At 31.5% G+C, this 18,474-nt stretch overlaps 1 protein-coding gene across 3 annotated transcripts in view; it reads right to left on the bottom strand.

Moving 5' to 3' along the window:
• Positions 1-18,474, bottom strand: part of Brinp3 (BMP/retinoic acid inducible neural specific 3) — a 375,633-nt gene that overhangs the window by 351,683 nt on the left and 5,476 nt on the right. For all 3 annotated transcript variants that reach the window (XM_031384426.1, XM_031384434.1, XM_031384442.1), the window contains exon 2: positions 3,913-4,198. In XM_031384426.1, coding sequence (XP_031240286.1) covers positions 3,913-4,148 — 236 coding nt within the window. In that variant the 5' untranslated portion in view covers positions 4,149-4,198. The remainder of the gene's footprint in view (positions 1-3,912; positions 4,199-18,474) is intronic.

Here is an 18,474-nt window from a genome sequence, read left to right as displayed (position 1 = left end):
AAAAAGAAAAGAAAACAAATTCTAATCGTATTGCTTATCTATATTTATTTTGAATTCTAAGAAAATCACTCACATGCCATCACAGTTTATTTCTACAGGTGGTTTACTAAAGAATGGGATAAGGAAAGTCAAAAAAAATTTTAAAAAACATATTTGAAGTTTTAACTCTGTCTAATGTTTCTATTATAGGAGCAAAATATGTGAGGGATTTGAACTTGAAACACAAAGGAATGGTTCAAGAGAGACATCAGCTTGCATTATTGATAAAAACTTGCCTTATCTTAGCTTCCTTTAAGCTGTTGAATTGCTAAGTGGAGATTTATCAATTTACCTTGTTAAAATTATCACTGGTGGAGAAACGTTTACAAACACTGGTGAACTGACTGCCTGAGATATCCTTACCATGTAACTATGAAGTTACGTTCTTATTAAAAACCAAGAAATTATATTTCTACTTTATGTTTCACTGGCGAGCATGTCTACAATGTAACTGCTTTCATTACTTCTTTTTTGTTATTTTAAAGATTTATTTTATTTTGTGTGTATTTTTTACAGGTATTCTGCCTAGATGTACCTATGAATCACATGTCAACATGTCAGGCCAACAGAGGTCATAAAAGGGCATTGGATTCTTTTGATTGTGAGCCATCATGTAAGCGCTTAGAATTGATTCTTGGTCATCTGGAGCCATATGTCCACAGAGCTTTATATTACCTTTTAACGCTGTGTGCTTTGATTCTCTTTTTCAAACCATATGTAACCATGAATGATCATTTAAAACTCCATTTTTAAATTACTACCAAAGGACAGAAGTATCATACTAATATTCTATGCACTTCAGATCCTAAGCCATGGAGGACTCCTGGAGTCACTCATAAATTCTTCAGTATCACTTCTCATATACTTCTGTTTAAACTTGCCCAATTTAGTAAACAAAGAAATTGGCAAACCGTTTAAATAAAGTGCAATATTAAATAACAAAGTTTTCACAGTTAAATATGTGATTGTGAATAGTTGTGATACAATTATCTACCATTTTACACTTGTAAAATTTTATTTCTGACATGGCAGAGCAAGGTTATTTACACTGTTACTACACAGCAAAGGGAGTTCTGCAGCAAAGAGAGGGCTACATATCTTAAATGACACACTGCTCCCATAATTTCCAGAAATAAAATTTAATAGTACTTTATATTTGCTTGTTTTAAAAAATACAGAGGCCTTTTTTATTTTCCAAAATAACCCTGTAACTTGAAATGTAACCCTGTATTGAAATGGGAGAAAAGAATTTCATCTGTTTTGGGTGTGTGAAACCAGTGATCTTTAATAATCTCATCTTACTCTAGTATTTGAAGTGAAAGAGAAGATGTGCTTCCAGAAAAGGAGATGAAATGAAGAAAGACTAGTGAAGGAGATTTGACCTAATTATGTTAACATGCTTAATATGTTCTAAATTCAGAGCTAATGCTTTCCAGAAGATTTGGCAATATAATATGCCACATGAAGGATTTTATGGCAGTCATAAGCAATAGTAGATATGGCCGATTACTTTAGAAAATCATATGGTCTTTAAAATGATAAGCCAAGTAGATAATGTGGAATATATTAATTTTCCATCTGTGTTGTTAATATCTATAATTTTCATATAAGTATTTATGGCAAATATATGCAAAAAATTTAAAGAGTCATTATAACTTTCTTTTTTTTTTTTTGCAAGACATGATTCCTCTCGTATAGTCCGGGTGCTTGTACTATAGAGCCCAACTGGCCTTGAACTCTGAAATCTATCTGCATCTCTGCCTTCTGAGTTCTGGAATAAAGACATGTGCCACCACTGCCCAACATCTAAAACTGATTTTTTAAGAAAAATTAAGGACAAAAATAAGGATAACCCCTATAAAGTTATTTTAATATCTAATTCTATTATTGTCTATCTTTTCAAAAATGAAGTCAATTAGTTAAAATAAATTTTTGCATATATGACATTGTGTGGAGAGTTATATAGCAACCTCTGTACTTAAAGGAAAATCAGGTACCCTTTGGTTAAATCAAATACCTCTTCTCACCAGTGAAGAGATCTCCAATGAAGAGGTTGCATTATTCATCTCAAAGTAATATTCAATGGTGATTGCATTATTAGAAAAGCACAAAGGCATTTAAAATGTTACAGCCCAGCTCAGAACAGGTGGATTTTAAACCTTCATTTTTAAATCCACTTAACACCTCAAAGTGCTATTTAAGCCACAAAAGAAAACACATGAGGAAGACAAATGAAAGTCATTTTAAATTTTCCAAAGACCAAGCAGTAGATGAGCCTTGCAGAGACTCTCCAAATGGTTCTTTTTTTCTTCCATATTTTTAAATGTTGTGACCCAAATAATGATTATGATTCAACTCAAAACCTGAAGAAACAATATGGAAACAATCTGCTACTCACACATTATTGACCAATAGACCAAGCCACCAGAACAAGCACACAGGATATCTCAGACCTCCAGAGAGAGACCCCAGTACAACATAGATCAATGCTTTCTTCTCACTCTGCCTGTCTGTCAAAGATCTTGTATGGCTCAAATGTTAGACATTCAAAGTCTTTTGTTTGTTTGTTTGTTTTTGTTTTTCAAGACAGGGTTTCTCTGTATAGCCCTGGCTGTCCTGTATAGACCAGGCTGTTCTCGAACTCAGAAATCCGCCTGCCTCTGCCTTCCAAGTGCTGGGAATAAAGGCATGCGCCACCACTGCCCTGCTGACATTCAAATTCTTAAAGTCCAGTTTCTTTGTAAAAGGGAGCTTCCTGAATCAGAAAATATTCAAAAAAAAATGCACAACTAGAAATCTCATGACCTTTCTGTGCCTGATAAATTTAGACAGAAGATTCTTAATATACGTCACTGTCTTTAAAGCTTCCGAATAAGGCTTTTTTTCTCCTGCTGTTTAGACACCGTGGTGCACTGTATGTATTAAGGCATTTTGTGGGCGACAGTTCAACAATAATTGGAACTTACGTATACTCTGCTTCTTCTACAAATATGGTTTGCAGATAAGGTTTATAAAATTTTTCTTTATTCTGTATAAAAGGCTATGCACAGACCTGAAACACACTGCCCTCTGGTGCACATACTGCATAAAATAAAATATTTATAGAACATTATCTGAGTAGTCACAGACAGAAAAAATGATAAGCTAAAATTTATTCATCATCAATACCAGCAATTAGGAGTTGCCAAGTCTTCCTCAAAGAAACAATATAAAACAATAATTTGAATAAACAAATTTAATGACAAATGCATATATGATCTAATTCACTTAAGTGAATCATAACCACTTAAGTGAACCAATAATCACCCGTTGAATGGACTCTCTGGGCTGTGTGAGAATAAGTAGCTTTTGCTTGTTCCAATATATGAATTCTTTTGTACAACTTAGATTTCACATTGTTAAAAAATGTTAGCCAACATACATCCGAGACCTTTTTGTTTTGTTTGCTGTCATATCCATCTGTCTAGTGTTCATTTATATTAATACTTTTGCTTTATCTTCAAGCTTAAGAACATACAATTACTTTCTTGTAAACTAGGATAAGTTCACAAAACTCAGTGACTAATACAAGATTTTATTCCCATTCAGGCTGAAGACTAATAAAAGTTTTGTAAAGGAATTTAAAAACAAGGGCTATAATAATGAGAAATAGCTTGCAAGAAAACTGGGCCGTAAATTCATATTTGAAAGAGTTACATTACCAGTTACCAATTTCTCTAATAATTTTTCACACCTACAAAATAATTTTAAATGGTAAGGAAACATCGCTGTGGTGTTTACTCAATGATAACCCTTCTGTTACTTTTCATTGGAACAGCCCTTATTTACACACAACCTCCAAGTATGGTATTTGTAATTGCCTTCCTTTCATACCTGTATATCTTGTATCTTGTGCTGAATCCCTGTCGGCTTCTGTCCACAAAATCTGTGTACTCCTGTGAGCGATGGAAGGGTCCCTTATCAGAGAGGAGCCAGTCGAAGGGGCTTGTGGCATGCTGGTCAGAGACAGCAGCAACCGCTAAAACCCAGCAATGAAGACTCAGTACTATCCACTCCCATAGAGCCATCAGAGAGGACAATTCAGCACCAGCTCTGCGCCGCCATATCATGCTTCCACTGGGGACTTAGAGCCTTCATCCTCTCAGCTTTCGCTCAACACCTAGACAGAATATGCAGGCAATTAGTTACCCTGAAAGCTGAGGTGCTGAGCTGGCAAACTTTGCCTGTCTTTGATAGCCTATTAAAATGTTTTTAAATTAGACTATAGCAGAACTGAACAAGAAGAAAAACAAAATTACCTTTTGTTTCGAGCTATATATTCTTTATACTTTAATTTCTAATTCAATAGAAAGTAAAATCATTAAGTAAAGTACATGTCATAACAATGCCATCCAGTGGGTTGTTCATTAAATGTCTTAAGTAAAAATAAGCTTGAGCAAATATTTATTTTTCTGCTAACTTATTGGCAAAATTCTATATAATAAAAATAATAGCATTTGTTTATTATATCAGCATATAAAGTATATAAAATTTATATTAGATGAAGCAAATTAATAAGTGCATAATAAATTTTGATAATAGGTATATTTGATATTTTATTTTATAATTTATTTTTAATATTTATCTTATATATATATATCCTAAGATAAATATATAGACATAAAGAGATAGAGATATATTAGATATAGATATAGTGTGTGCATTGTGTGTGGCATTAATATGTCTGAATACACGTACACATGAGCTACAGTGCATGTGAATATTGAAAACAACTTCTGATACGTGTTCTTCTTGCTGTCCACTTTGTTTAAGGTAGGCTATTCTGTACAAATGCCAATTATACTCATCTGCTTTTTTTTTATTTCCTGTCTCTGTCTTTCTTCTCTTCATAAGAGTATTGGGTCTTCATATGTGCATGCTACCATCCTGATTTAAGTTATTAGTTACTTTGTTTGTTTGTTTGTTTTGAGATTTAACCCAATTCAGATGATTGAGCATAATCAGCTCTTATAATTATTCCAAAGGATTTGCTTATGCTTGTTTTGTTTTTTGTTTTTGAGACAAAAATCTATGTGGAACATGCTACCCTCAGGCTCAATCTGTCTGTCTCAGTCTTTTGTCTTTTTGAAAGAAAGCTGTAGGTACACTGTCTTTCAGAGCTTTCTGATTAACAAAGTATACTTGTGACTAATCTGTTGGAAAAAAAAAATACTTTGAAAACATTACTAATTTTCCATCATCTGGGCAGTCCAGGTTTGGTTAGAGGATCTTGCTTTAAATCATGATGGCTGTGGCAACATCCTTGTAATTTCTGAAGCTGCCTTTGTGCCTTGGTTTCCTTACTTGAGCTGGGCACACCTCTCTAGTCTTTTACTTTTGGACTGAATGATAGACTGCATCAACCCTTCTATAAAGGAAGGCTTTATGACATAGTTCCTAAGGTACTACGTAGAGCTGCTTTGCCCTGTGTTTTACTGGGATGGTGGTAGACATTACCTGAGAATACATATATTAGTGCAGATGGACTATCACAGGATCCAAAAATGAAAAAATAATCAATAAGGTAATAATCAAATTCATCAAGTTGCTTCCTCAGGTTAAAAAAAGCTATAAAGTGATCTTGACTCACCATGAATAACTATAAAATTAACTGACTGAAAACGGAACTAAAATTGTCGATGCAAAATGTTTTCTAGAACCTTTAATTGTCTAAGGATCTTTTGCTTGTTTATTTGTTTTTGTTTTTAGAAAAGAGAACAATAAAATAAAATGAAGAAACAGACAACAAATCATAAAAATCAAATAGAAAACTACTCCATTATTGTATGATGTGTATTTTTATAATTACTAATGTTCTTTATAAAACAAAATGAAGTAAATACTGAAACTCACTTTTTAAAATTATGTATTACATATAATACTCTCATAAATTCCATTTCATATAATAATACTCTATGTTGATTGCTATATATTCAAAATTTACTTGAAAAATATCAATGTTTTTTAAACATCATGCTGCATAAAACATACAAAAATGATGTGTGCCACAATGAATAATAATAATAATAATAATGATAATAATAATAATAATACAGATATTCAAGTAGACACCAACAATTCCTCCTTAGCTCTCTGTGATCCTGCTTCCATTTTTATGCCTTATGTTTATCTAAAATATGGATAAAAATGTATATGAAATTTACAAAATTTTAAATATTATGAAGTATTTTACATAATATTATCACTGAATTCCTAATATGACTGAAAGTAGGAATATAGAACCCATTGTTAAGGAATATTCATTAAGGAAGCTACTTTTGCACTGTTATCAATGACTGCAGACTCACAGGTGAGAAAGGGGGACAGAGATGGCTTCTTTGATGAGCCCTACCCACCTCCAAAGTAACAGCTTGTACAAGTAGCTATCAAAGAGAAATCTTAAAAGTCATGATAAAGATGCCAACATGTAATTCTCTGCAAATGATGGCTTCTGGGAGGACGGCAGGTTGGGAAGGACTCAATTTTCTTTAAGGCAGCTAGAAGTTTGAGCAAGCTCCAGTGAGCATATGGGTAACACCAACTGAACTTGTGGTTTTGTTTGTTTGTTGATTGTTCTTTTTTCTTCCTTTTTTTGAAATTCTAAAATCATCAGTCAAAATATGTTAGGAAAAACAAAAGAAAACAACAAAAACAAGAAAAATTCAAAAAAATCACTGATGTACTATTAACAGACTTTAGACTGGTGAGCCATGTCTGAGTCTCATCTTTGAAACTGCAATCCATTTTTCATTAACTAACTGAATATTATGTAATAACCATTTTTATTTTGGAAACAACATGGAAACTGTATAATTTCTCCATATAGATATATTATTTTCATTTAGACTGATTTCTGCTCGTGTGCAAAATTTTTCACAAAATAATTCTATCCTACTTAATTTCAACCATGGGAAAACCCAAGTAGAGTTGACCAGTATAATCAAGTCATCTTTCAATCACTCATTCTCCCTCTCCCCTACACCATGCTGCCCAGCTTACATAAAGAGTCATGATTTTTAAGAAACATTAAAAGGGCAGAGAAAGATTGCACATTTCTGGAAGGCTGTAGAGCAGCTTTTAAATGTCATGCCTGGTGAAAGTGCTACACTATTCCATAGGCTTCCATGCTTAGCAATGTGGAAGTTGGCAAACATAAAACACAGAAATTATAAATTAAATATGTTAGCCATGCAAATGCTGTATTTAAGACATACATGTTTTAAAAATATATTTATTTATAAAAGACATTTAAAATATAGAATCAAATAATATATTCATCTATAACATTATGAAAATTAAAATACATAGGGTGTAATTTATATAATACATGACTGTAATTTAATTATTAGTTATTAAATAAAGACTAGCCCTGAAAGAAATATCTGGTAAGTATATAAATTTATAAGAAGTGAATAATGAGCCGGGCGGTGGTGGCGCACGCCTTTAATCCTAGCACTTGGGAGGCGGAGGCAGGCGGATTTCCGAGTTCGAGGCCAGCCCGGTCTACATAGTGAGTACCAGGACAGCCGGGGTTACAGAGAGAAACCCTGTCTCGAAAAACCAAAAAAAAAAAAAAAAAAAAAAAAAAAAAAAAAAAAAAAAAAAAAAAAAAAAAAAAAAAAAAAAAAAAAAAAAGAAGTGAATAATGGATTAACAAATATATATTTAGCTCTAATTTTTCAACTATTTTTCTGAACAGTGATTGCTCAATTTCAATGTGGTATAGCTCATAATTTAGAAAGCCATAATACAGATGAATATTATCTACAATATACAAAATGTGATAATTTGTAGATCAATGTAGGTCACTGTTGTGATTGGGAATACTGCTTCTCTGATAAGGAATATACTAAGGGAATATTTCTGTTCTGAAAACAGAACCTGGTTCCTCTGCTGTATCAGCAAGGGCTTTTAACTCAAGAGACATCACTGCAGCCACAAACAAAACAGTCTTGGTATTAAAAATCATTTACACAAGTGTAAAATTGATTAAATATTCCATACCATATTATTGAAAAGGGGTATCAAGATCGAACATGTTATCATGACAGGAGAACACAAGTAATATTTTGACTATGCCATTTTTTAAAAAAAAAACCAATTTTTATTGATAAAAAACATGTGTTACTATCAAACAGGTCCTCTTCAAGAAGAACCAAGAATAGATCTCAGTGAGGTTCTCAATGTATATTACACTGTCTTGTCACTCGTAATTTTGAAATTTGAAAGCTTAAAATGCCTTTTCCTTAAAAGGTCATAAGGATTGATATCTTGGAATGAACTCAATAATTAAGGAGAAAAATAATAGGACTGTCAAAATCATGTGCTCCTTACACAATTTTCTTACCCAAATTAACAGCTACCGAGCCCTCTGATATGACAAGCCTGTCACTAATATTCTCTTATTTGATGTACAATGTGGTTATATGTTAGTAGATTCCAGTGTATTCTTTATAAAAAGGAAGTTTGTAGTAAAGAAATCAGCATAAGAGCAAATACTGAGAAATGTTAAATTTGAAAAACACATGCCTACATAAACACAAAATAGCAAGTTTTTCTGTGCGTGCGCATGTTTCTACATGTTTGTACCCATTGGCATTTGGTTTTGTGTCCTAGTGACTTGTGAGGTTACATTTCTTTATTGCTTTAATGAAATACTAATGACAGTCTACAATTTTAGATTTAAATATCCTAAAATTGTTTTACTTATACTAGACATTGGATATTTGAAAGGTGATGAATTATAATGTAGTGAAATAAACTTGATTTTGTCATTTTATTAACAGAATGAATTTATGAACATGTTACAGTCTTTACCCATATATGACATTTTACACACATACAGGACTACTTTCTTGCCTTCACTTTAGTAGGTGAGTAGAATAATTCCTTGATCTCCGTGATTTTCTAAGAAGTATGTAATATGTAGAAGTGGGAATATTCTAACACTAGCTGTTCCTGTATCTTTGACATAAATGACAACTACAAAAATTTTAATTTACTTTGCATTGATAGCTTTTTCAAAAATTAGAATGTATTTGTGAAACTTTTAAAGCAAAACAGCTATAAACCACAAAGAGAATGATGTCTCAACTGCCATCAAAGTAACTAGACCAGTTATTCATGGACTAAATAAAATCATCAGTGAAAGAAACCTTGATATTAAAATTCTTTTGGAATAATAAAGATAACTTTTTTAACAAATTATTTTTCCTAAGTCATAAGTATTAAAATTAAGATCATATTAGAATAGTAAATTAAGGATATAGTAGACTGACTCCAGGATTTTCTGAACATTTTCAATATTCTGGTGATAGTCTCTTCATACTTTTGTTCATCTATTCAGAACACAAAGTCTTCTCACCATTTGCTTAGCTCACCCTGTGCCTCCTAACACTGTACATGCTAATTTGTACATAGTAAACTTTAAACAGATATGCTGAGTTTAACTCTTTCTCCCTAATTTATAGGCTAGTTCACTATGTCTTTTGATTCCAGAGATTCCAGTACTACATTATCCTACATTTTTAAATTCTCTGAGAGACATACTCTTCTAGATCTGACTCCAACCACGCTTCTCTGAATTGTATTTTATAGATCCTTTGTTGGTGTCTAGGTCATCCACTTTAGAATATGAATTTTCTCACATCATTCACATTGTAGAGGTTAAAGCTGCCTCTGTAAGGGAACCTTTGTATGTATTTACCTCTCTTAAGCCTCTCTTCCAGAGGGTCTTTTCTCCTTATTTCTTTTAACTCAGAAGGTAATACAGTGCCTCTGAATTACAGCTCTGAGTGCTTTCCATCTTAATGAGGGTGAGTATTCCTGTGGGAAGTGCATACTGCAGAGGGAAGTAATCTCCTGCTCGATCCTGTCAATACAATCTTGTCCTACCAATAAAGAGGGCATTAAACGCTGCTGCCTAATGGTAGGACTGATTAGGAAAAATGAAGAGAAGGTGAGTTTCATTCCTTAACAGTGTCCAGCACATGAGAAAAAATGGTTCTTACTACCACAAAGTGTGAGAGGATTTGGGTTACCAGATAGTTTAAAACATGGGTGTTTCAGCATGGGTGAGCTTATTAAAAATTTTGTAATCTTCATAGTAGGCATCACAAGGAATGACAGAACAACAGTCAAATGAAGTCTTTTCAGAAATAGAAGTTAGGAAATTAATTGTGATTCAATTGTGCTCAATTCTAGTTGAGTCCAATATTTGGGTATTTGAAGAGTCTAGATATCACAAGCATTTGTTACTCTTCAAGAGAATCTGGGATTTATTCTCAAGGACACACACAGTGACTCTCACCACTCATAACTCTGGTTCAAGGGAAAATGAGGAAGCCCTCTTCTGACCTCCATGAGCTACAGAGATGCACTAAGTGTACATACATATCCATGCAAGTAAAACAGTCATACATATCAAATAAAATGATTTTTAAAAACTAAAGAAATATGAGAAAACTGTGATAAACATATTCTTCTGGATCTGCCTCCTGTGTGGCTTCTCTGAATTGCAATTTTATAGGTCTTTACTTGGTGTCTGATGCTTCATCTCTGCAAGCATTGTGTGGTGTGCTACATACACTTTTGCAGAATCCAGGCTTTCCACAGAGGAATGCCTTATGTATCTGTCTGGGTTCCTCATCATGTACTTTCCAGGTGAGGTCTCATCACTTTGGAAGAACGTTGAGAAACATCTTTAGCAAGCCTCTCTTTCATCTAACCTTCCCTTTGTTCATTTACCATCCACTGACTCGTCTACTACAATCCTCTGCTTTTTCATTCTATTCAGAATTGAGTCAAACATTACTTTTTTACTATAAAATCCCATTAAAAATGTCCTTGCATAATACCTTACAGTTTTTTTTAACAAGTGTCAAGAAGAACTTTAAACCAACTGGTAATATATTACAATTATATAATAGTCTCAGAACAGTGAAACAGAAGACAATTTAAGATAAAGGTTAAAGAATATACATGTAGGAACAGAGTGGAAATAACAATTCCAGATACTAAGATTCACGGTGGTTTTACCATTCATCTTTTCTTGGAGAGTCTTGCTTATAACTCATACCTTCATACTTTTTATCAAAATGAAACTCAAAGATAATTATCATTCTTCTCTTTCTTTCATGACTAGCATCCTCAGTGTTCTTTTACTAAAGATTTTGAAATGCTTTAAAAATAGTGTTATTATTAAAAAAATGATCACTATAAATTTGTTCAGCAAAAAACATAATACTCTTTTTAACTAAAATAATACTAGAAATAGTCTAACCAACTACACTGAAATGGAGCCAGAAAACTTTAGAATTGGGTCACTGAATAGACAATATTTTTATGTTGTGAAGGACCAAGGATATCTCAGAGTTTACCAAATTTGCAAAGAAAGGTCACTGCATAATTAGAAGTACTTGTTAAAAAATGTAAATACTAATGTGTTCTCTGGCTACACACATTGAAAATATTCAATTTAGTTAACTTTCAAGGAAGATAAGCTTTTTAAAATGTTAAAAAGTTCATGATTATTCAGATCATAGATGAATTCCTTAAAATTAAAGATAATTATTTTTAGATAATCATTATCCAAGTATAAGAAAATTAAGTATGAAATAGTCACAATTTTTTGGTAGCTCCCAAATTTGTCTTCTTCCTATATAGATGCCACTCCATCCACAGTGTAATTCCACAATATTTTACACAGCATTAATCCAGGATCTGTGACCTTCTTTTTGTGGTATATCTTTAGTACCAACAACAGAGTCCTACAGGGTGAAGGGCTTTACACAATGTGACATATAAATACTTAACTATAATAAAACATAAAATTTATGAAGAAAGTCCTTGTGGTATCAGAGATTTTTTTATTTTAATTATTAAAATTAAATGAGCTACTAAGTAAGTAGTATTAAATTAAAATGTTCTTTATTCAAGGAATCTAGACTTCTTTTAAAAAATTGAATGAGATCATGTAAAATTAGAATTCTAACACTTTTTTCTCATTTCCTGACTTCTTTGTCTCTTTAATGTTTTTCCTTTAATATACATAATAAAAATATGTTTTAAATTGACCTTTCTTTATGCTGAAGCTTTAAAAATCTATCCTCTTTAAAGAGAGATGTATTTAGGATATCAAGATTGGACATTCGTGACAATGAAATGAGGAAGCAAGCAGCACATCTCTCTTATTGGCTCAATGAGAACTAAGAATATTTCCGATAACAAAGAGTTGTAGCCCTCTGCCTTACCATTGCATCGATCACCCATGTTTCTGTTGTATTTCTAAGGCTTTATGTACAGATTTATCAGCTTTTTATTACATAATTTTTGTTAAGAATCAAAAATAAAAACATAGCAGAGGCTATCACCACTAAGCAAACTAACTCCGGATTACATATTTAAAAATGTATGTAGTGTTCTCCAGTACCTTCTGAAATCCTATCTGACAAACAATGCCCAAAATGCACATATTTCTAATTGAACGATGTCTCTTCATTAGCCTTAGGATGTCTGATGTGGTTGACAGATATACTAGCTAATGAAATAGTCTCAGATTGTCTGATGTTAGTAATACATTCAGCTGAAGTTAAGTCCTTTTTAATTTTCTAACAAAAAGCATCTGCTTGTATACTGTTCCTCAAAATACAAATTTAAGAAAATTTGTTATTTTCAAGAACAACTCTACAAAATATTAATTTAAGGTCTATAATAGTTTAACTCTTACTAGGTTCAATTGAAGATACACTAAATTTGGATAGAAAACTCAATGTAAATTTCCATTATATATATAATACATACATGTGTGGGTATGTTTGTATGTATGTATGTATGTATGTATGTATGTATGTATGATGGCTTTCACATTTCTATAACCATCAAATATTTGAAGGAAATTCAGAAAAAAATACTGAGCATAATCATGTTTGAGGATTAGAGAAGAATGATCATTAGATATTCCTGTTATGTCATTATGCAATAAGCAGAAATTTGGAAATCAACTTAGTAGAACATAACAGAAATTATTTCACAATAATAGTCACAGGAAAAGCTATTTACCACACTTACCTGAGGCCTAACTTAATAATATCTACATTTTAGTAAGCAACTTATATCAATAAATAGAAAAGAGTTGTGTTTAGCTCAGACATCTCTAAAAGACAGCAAAGCATAGCCAATTTTGGACAGTTTTGTGATGAAATAACCATGTCGGAGATGGATGGGTAGATGGGACATGGATGCACTAGGAATCACTGAAGACAGACAAGTATTTTAATAGGTCATCAAAACAGTTCTTGGGAGCAGCTGCCTCTTCCTTGAAATCAAAATTGATTCTTCAGTTAGCTGTTGTCTAGATGGGTTCAAATGCAATAAAGACAGTAGTGGTCTCTGGCTCTCCCGCCGGCCTATGTGCAATACACTGGAAATTTGTATACTTTTCAAATGAACTCAACAATGGCATGTTAAGTATCACAAGTGTTATGACTGAATTTAAAAAATGATGCAAATAACCCACCATATTAGAGCTTACTGTCCTTACAAAATATGATCAAATTTGTTTCCCATATGTAGCTTACTATTCAAATACAGTATTGTATGTCTATTATTCAATAAACATTTTTATATTTAAAATAATGGTAGTCTATTCATTGTGGTAAGGTTGTGGAAATGGATAGTTATAATGGAAAGAGGAGGTGAGAGAGAGCTGTAAATGCATACGGCCGGCAACATATTAACTCACAGTTAAGTATAAAACTTACTTTAATAAACAAACTGCTTAATATTAATTCTGAAAGTTACATTAATTATCCTTCAAAAAATACACTAGGACTTTTTTTTTTCTTCACTAGTATTTTAAATCTTTGTTCTCTATGACTGGAATCATTTATATTTTTTCACATTTGAAACAAGTCAGATAGATTTAATCTTTAACTGAATTTGAATGGTAGAATGATACCTTGAAATGAATGCATTTTCTGAGTCTTCACAACAAATTCTATTGCAATTTTTTTTACTCAGGGGTTTGTTCTATCCATTTTTAATGCCTATTCTACTTGTCTCAATGTTTTGTTTAAGTAATAGAGGCCAGAAGAAGGCACTTTTGAGCCACTGTGTGTGTGTCTGCTGTAAACTGAATCCAGATTCTCTTCTAGAGTAGCAAATGCTCTTAAATATTGAGCCAATTCTTCAGGCCCAGATGTATATTTTTGAAAAAAAGTTAAGACATTATTTTAAAACCTCCATTTTTAGCAATACTAGCAATAACCAACACCAATCTTCTCTTTGCTATTATTGCCCAGTAAATTTATTTTCATTTATATTAAATATTACATGATTTGGGGAAAACTGATCCTTCTTATTATTCTATAATATAATTACAAACACTACTTATAACACTCTTGAAATATACTGTAATTATGCCTTTATATATTAACAACTGTTAGAATTATAAATAAGAAATTTTATTATTGTAAGTTAGAACCATTAAATTTTAATGAAATGAGTAAACTCAAATTTGTCTATATATTAAGATGTTTGTTGCCATCCAAAAAATGTTGAGAAAGCCACGCATTAATGACTTCAAGGTATCATTTTCCACATATTTTTAGGATTACTTATTCAACCTTTCATGGATTTTCTTAGAAAATTGACTTGAGTGTTGTAACTGTTTGAGAAGAATTTCCTAATTAAAAAGTTCTTTTTCATTTCCCCATATGCAATTACAGAGTCTCAGAACATATTTATCATGTCTTAAAACATGAGGAGTTTTACTCATTAAAAACACAACAGACACGAGTTCATCAGCTATTCCAAACTCTTCGTAACTGCAATAGTCATGTTGAACATGTACATTCACTGTGATAGAAGGCCTTGTGGTAATTAGCAGATCTCACAGCAGCCACAAAGTTTCCTGTATTCAAAGTGTGCATAGATCAAACTTTACACAATAATAAACAACCAGAACAATCCTGATTTATTATGTTTTATTCAGTTTGGCCTCTCAGACAAGGTTTCACTCGCTTCCTATCTGAGACCGGGGTAACCCTGTGCAGCCTAGACTAGCTAGCTTAGAAGTCAGAGCAATCCACTAGCTTTGACTTCCTGAATTAGGGAACTTTAGGCAAACAAAAACAAAAACAAAACAAAACAAAACAAACAACAAAATACCAACAAGAACAATAAAGCAAAATGTGATTTTTAAATAGGCCATCTGACTAACACCCACAATGTTCAATACATTCTTTAATATAACATTGTACCCAAAATAGTTTATGTCTGAATCTCATTTAAAATAGTTTAAATAAAAACTCTATTCTAATATGAGTGAATCTATTAAAAATTGTATGTTATATGCTGGCCACTATTTGAAACTGAAGGATCTAAAATGCATGCTTAGTCAGTTCTGTTCCTTCCAAGGCTAGATTGTTTTTTAATAGTGTAATATTCTAGAGATAGATTTAAAAATTAACAAGATGCAAGAGTCCAGAAAAGTTAATAAAAACTAGCTCAATCCTGATGAGGTTGGCTGATATAGAATTCAGGAAGAATAAGTCTATCTGTAAGTATTTCTTCACAGTAAATCTATAATGGAATTTAAATGAAACACACCATTATGAGAGAATAATTCTTACATAGCATAGTGCTATAATACATTTGAGTGTAATGTTCATATATTTATTAATCCAATCAATAAATGTGTATTTTATAGATTTAATTTGCTGGAACTATAATATGATAGTTCCTTTATTGGCTATTAAGGAGAATCTGTTATACTTTGGGTGCTCTTAAGGCATCTGGGTAAATTAGGGTTTATACATTAAAACAATACTTAAAATAATTTGTAAAATAGGTCAGACTATAGAAAAGTATATTTTAAATTGTAGGCATAATAAACTTTTACAAATAATAAATTAAGGCTGAAAATAATAGATTTTGAATCAGTGTATTCTCAAGTACATAGATTGTATATCACTTTCTGAATCTCAATTTGTATTTCCTTAATTGATTAAACAGCACACTGATTTTATCCCTAAATATGTAGTAATGCATTCCATCCATCAAAAAGTATTAATTATGCAAATTCATCTTTGGGAAAAAATAAATTTGTTACTGGATCACAACCGAACTTATATCACAAGTTAAGGAATGAAAATTTTGTTACTTTGAATATAAATTAGTAAGAATTTGAAAATTCTTTGTGTTATTGACTTTAAACTTTATAAAGAGTCGTAGATTTATAACATAAAATAATTATCTGTGAAACCCATTCAATGGGATAGAAATATTTGTGAGAAATGGAATACAAATGTTCTTTATAGATAATCAAGTATTCTTAAAAAGGATATAAGAGCCTTAAAATGTAAATGTCAATTGTATTTGAAGACATTGTGAGAGGTTATGTTTGCCATTTGATACCATTAAGATAGCCATGAACTAGTTCTTGCTAAACTTCTCAGGTATTGATTGAACGGAAAGCCCATTAGTACTCAGATTAAATTTCATCTTCAGAGACTCAATCCTTTTTTATAGAAGAGAATAAACATAGTTAAACTTTTTTATTATTTAAACAATTAAAATTGACCAACCAAAACAATGATATTAAAACAGAAAGTGGTATTTCTATCTTTTGCCCTTATGGGGATTTATAAATTTAAATGTATAAATCATAAACTGATGTAATACATACATAATGATATATTGTAATACTGTCCAGAATAATACTCCAAAGTCTTAAAAAGAAATTCACCAAGTAGTTACTAAATTAGAGCACTAACTGTTCCAATGTCATTCTCCTTCATTTTAGTAAACTATGAATATATAAAAGATACTATAAATTATAATTTTTAGTTTTTCTACTTTGATATTGTTATATGAGAATACTTTTTATTTCATTTGAGGCTGGAAGTTATAAAACTGATAAGTATAAATCAACTAATAATCAGCATTGTTTTTCATTAATTGTTAGCAGGAAGACAGTCAATTAAAAGCCTCATTTTCTTAAAGTATCTGTACTTTCTTAAACACATGAAATGCATGGTAAATATCCTGTTAATAAAATGACAGCTGCAATGCCTCAACAAGTGTGTTAGTTTACTTTTTTATAAATGGAATAATAGTAAAACTCAGGTGACACCATTACACCACTACACATAGACAAAGAATACTTCATAGTCACATTAAAATAGTTGAGTCAACATTTGTTCTTAAGAAGTTATAACAATATTATGAGGCTAAAAAACCCAAAAATATGGGAATCCTTTGAGTGAGATGAATTGTGATATTTTTGCAATATGTTTGCCTTTAACTTCTTTCAATTTTATCTTAGAAAGCATTCTCTCCTCTGTTATTCATGTGAGAAATAAGAAAATAAGTTAAAACTGGTCTTATTAAAACTGGTCTTATAAGTTAAAACAAGTCTTATTAGGACAATATAAACGAGCTAGAACTAAAATGGAGATGGAGGAGAAAGTCTACCAAAGATCAACATTTCCTGTGAACTTCCTCTTCAGAGGGGAAGCACGTAGTGGGTGGAGTTTTGAAAACTATATCATTGATCCTATATCCTGAGCATAATTACAAACACATGTGGGCTTTTCTTTTATTAAAAAAATAGATTTATATTCATCTTGTCCCATACTGTTATCATAGTCTCATTTATGCTTGAATTATTTCAATATTAAAATCAATTTTCTATATTATTAAAAATTTTTGAATCTTGCTCTAACCAGTATCTTCTCATTTGAAAAATAATATGAACAGAATTTTTAACAGCAAGAAATAAAAGTTATAATGTCCCTCATTATGTTTCTTCTCCCTCTTGCAGAACACACCTATGAAGAACTACTTAGGAAAGTAATTGTATTGCACTTAATAACCCATCAGTCTAGTAATACAGTTAATTGTAAGGATGGTCTGTGCATGTTTATATAATATGAGTCCAAACACCTATGCTTTAATACAGATACTTTTTTCAATTTATATTTGATTTACTTAGCTGTAGTACACCAATAATTTTGTTGAAAACAATCAACAGGTACTATAATTTATAAATCATACATTTATACAATAATGTTGGTTTTCTTAAAGCAAAATAGCCTAGGAGATGATGAAATAATGCATGATCTGGATAAAAGTAAATGAAATTGATCCTTAAATGATATCCTGTGTATTTTACTGCAAGACTATGACTTAAACAGTATTTCACATAAATATATTCTCCATCAATCCAAAATCGAATACAGATGCACACATCCACATAGAGATATAAGGAGCATGTTGTTTATAATAACTCCAGAAACTAAAATGCAAAAGAACTGGCAAATTGAAATGTGTTAATGACTTTCTCTTGTGTGGTAAAATACTACCATTTGCTTCAGACTAAGAAAAGTACTATAA

This window comes from Mastomys coucha, unplaced genomic scaffold, assembly GCF_008632895.1.
Source record: "Mastomys coucha isolate ucsf_1 unplaced genomic scaffold, UCSF_Mcou_1 pScaffold1, whole genome shotgun sequence".
In the NCBI taxonomy this organism is placed as follows: Eukaryota; Metazoa; Chordata; class Mammalia; order Rodentia; family Muridae; genus Mastomys; species Mastomys coucha.
This window is presented reverse-complemented; position numbering and strand designations above follow the sequence as displayed.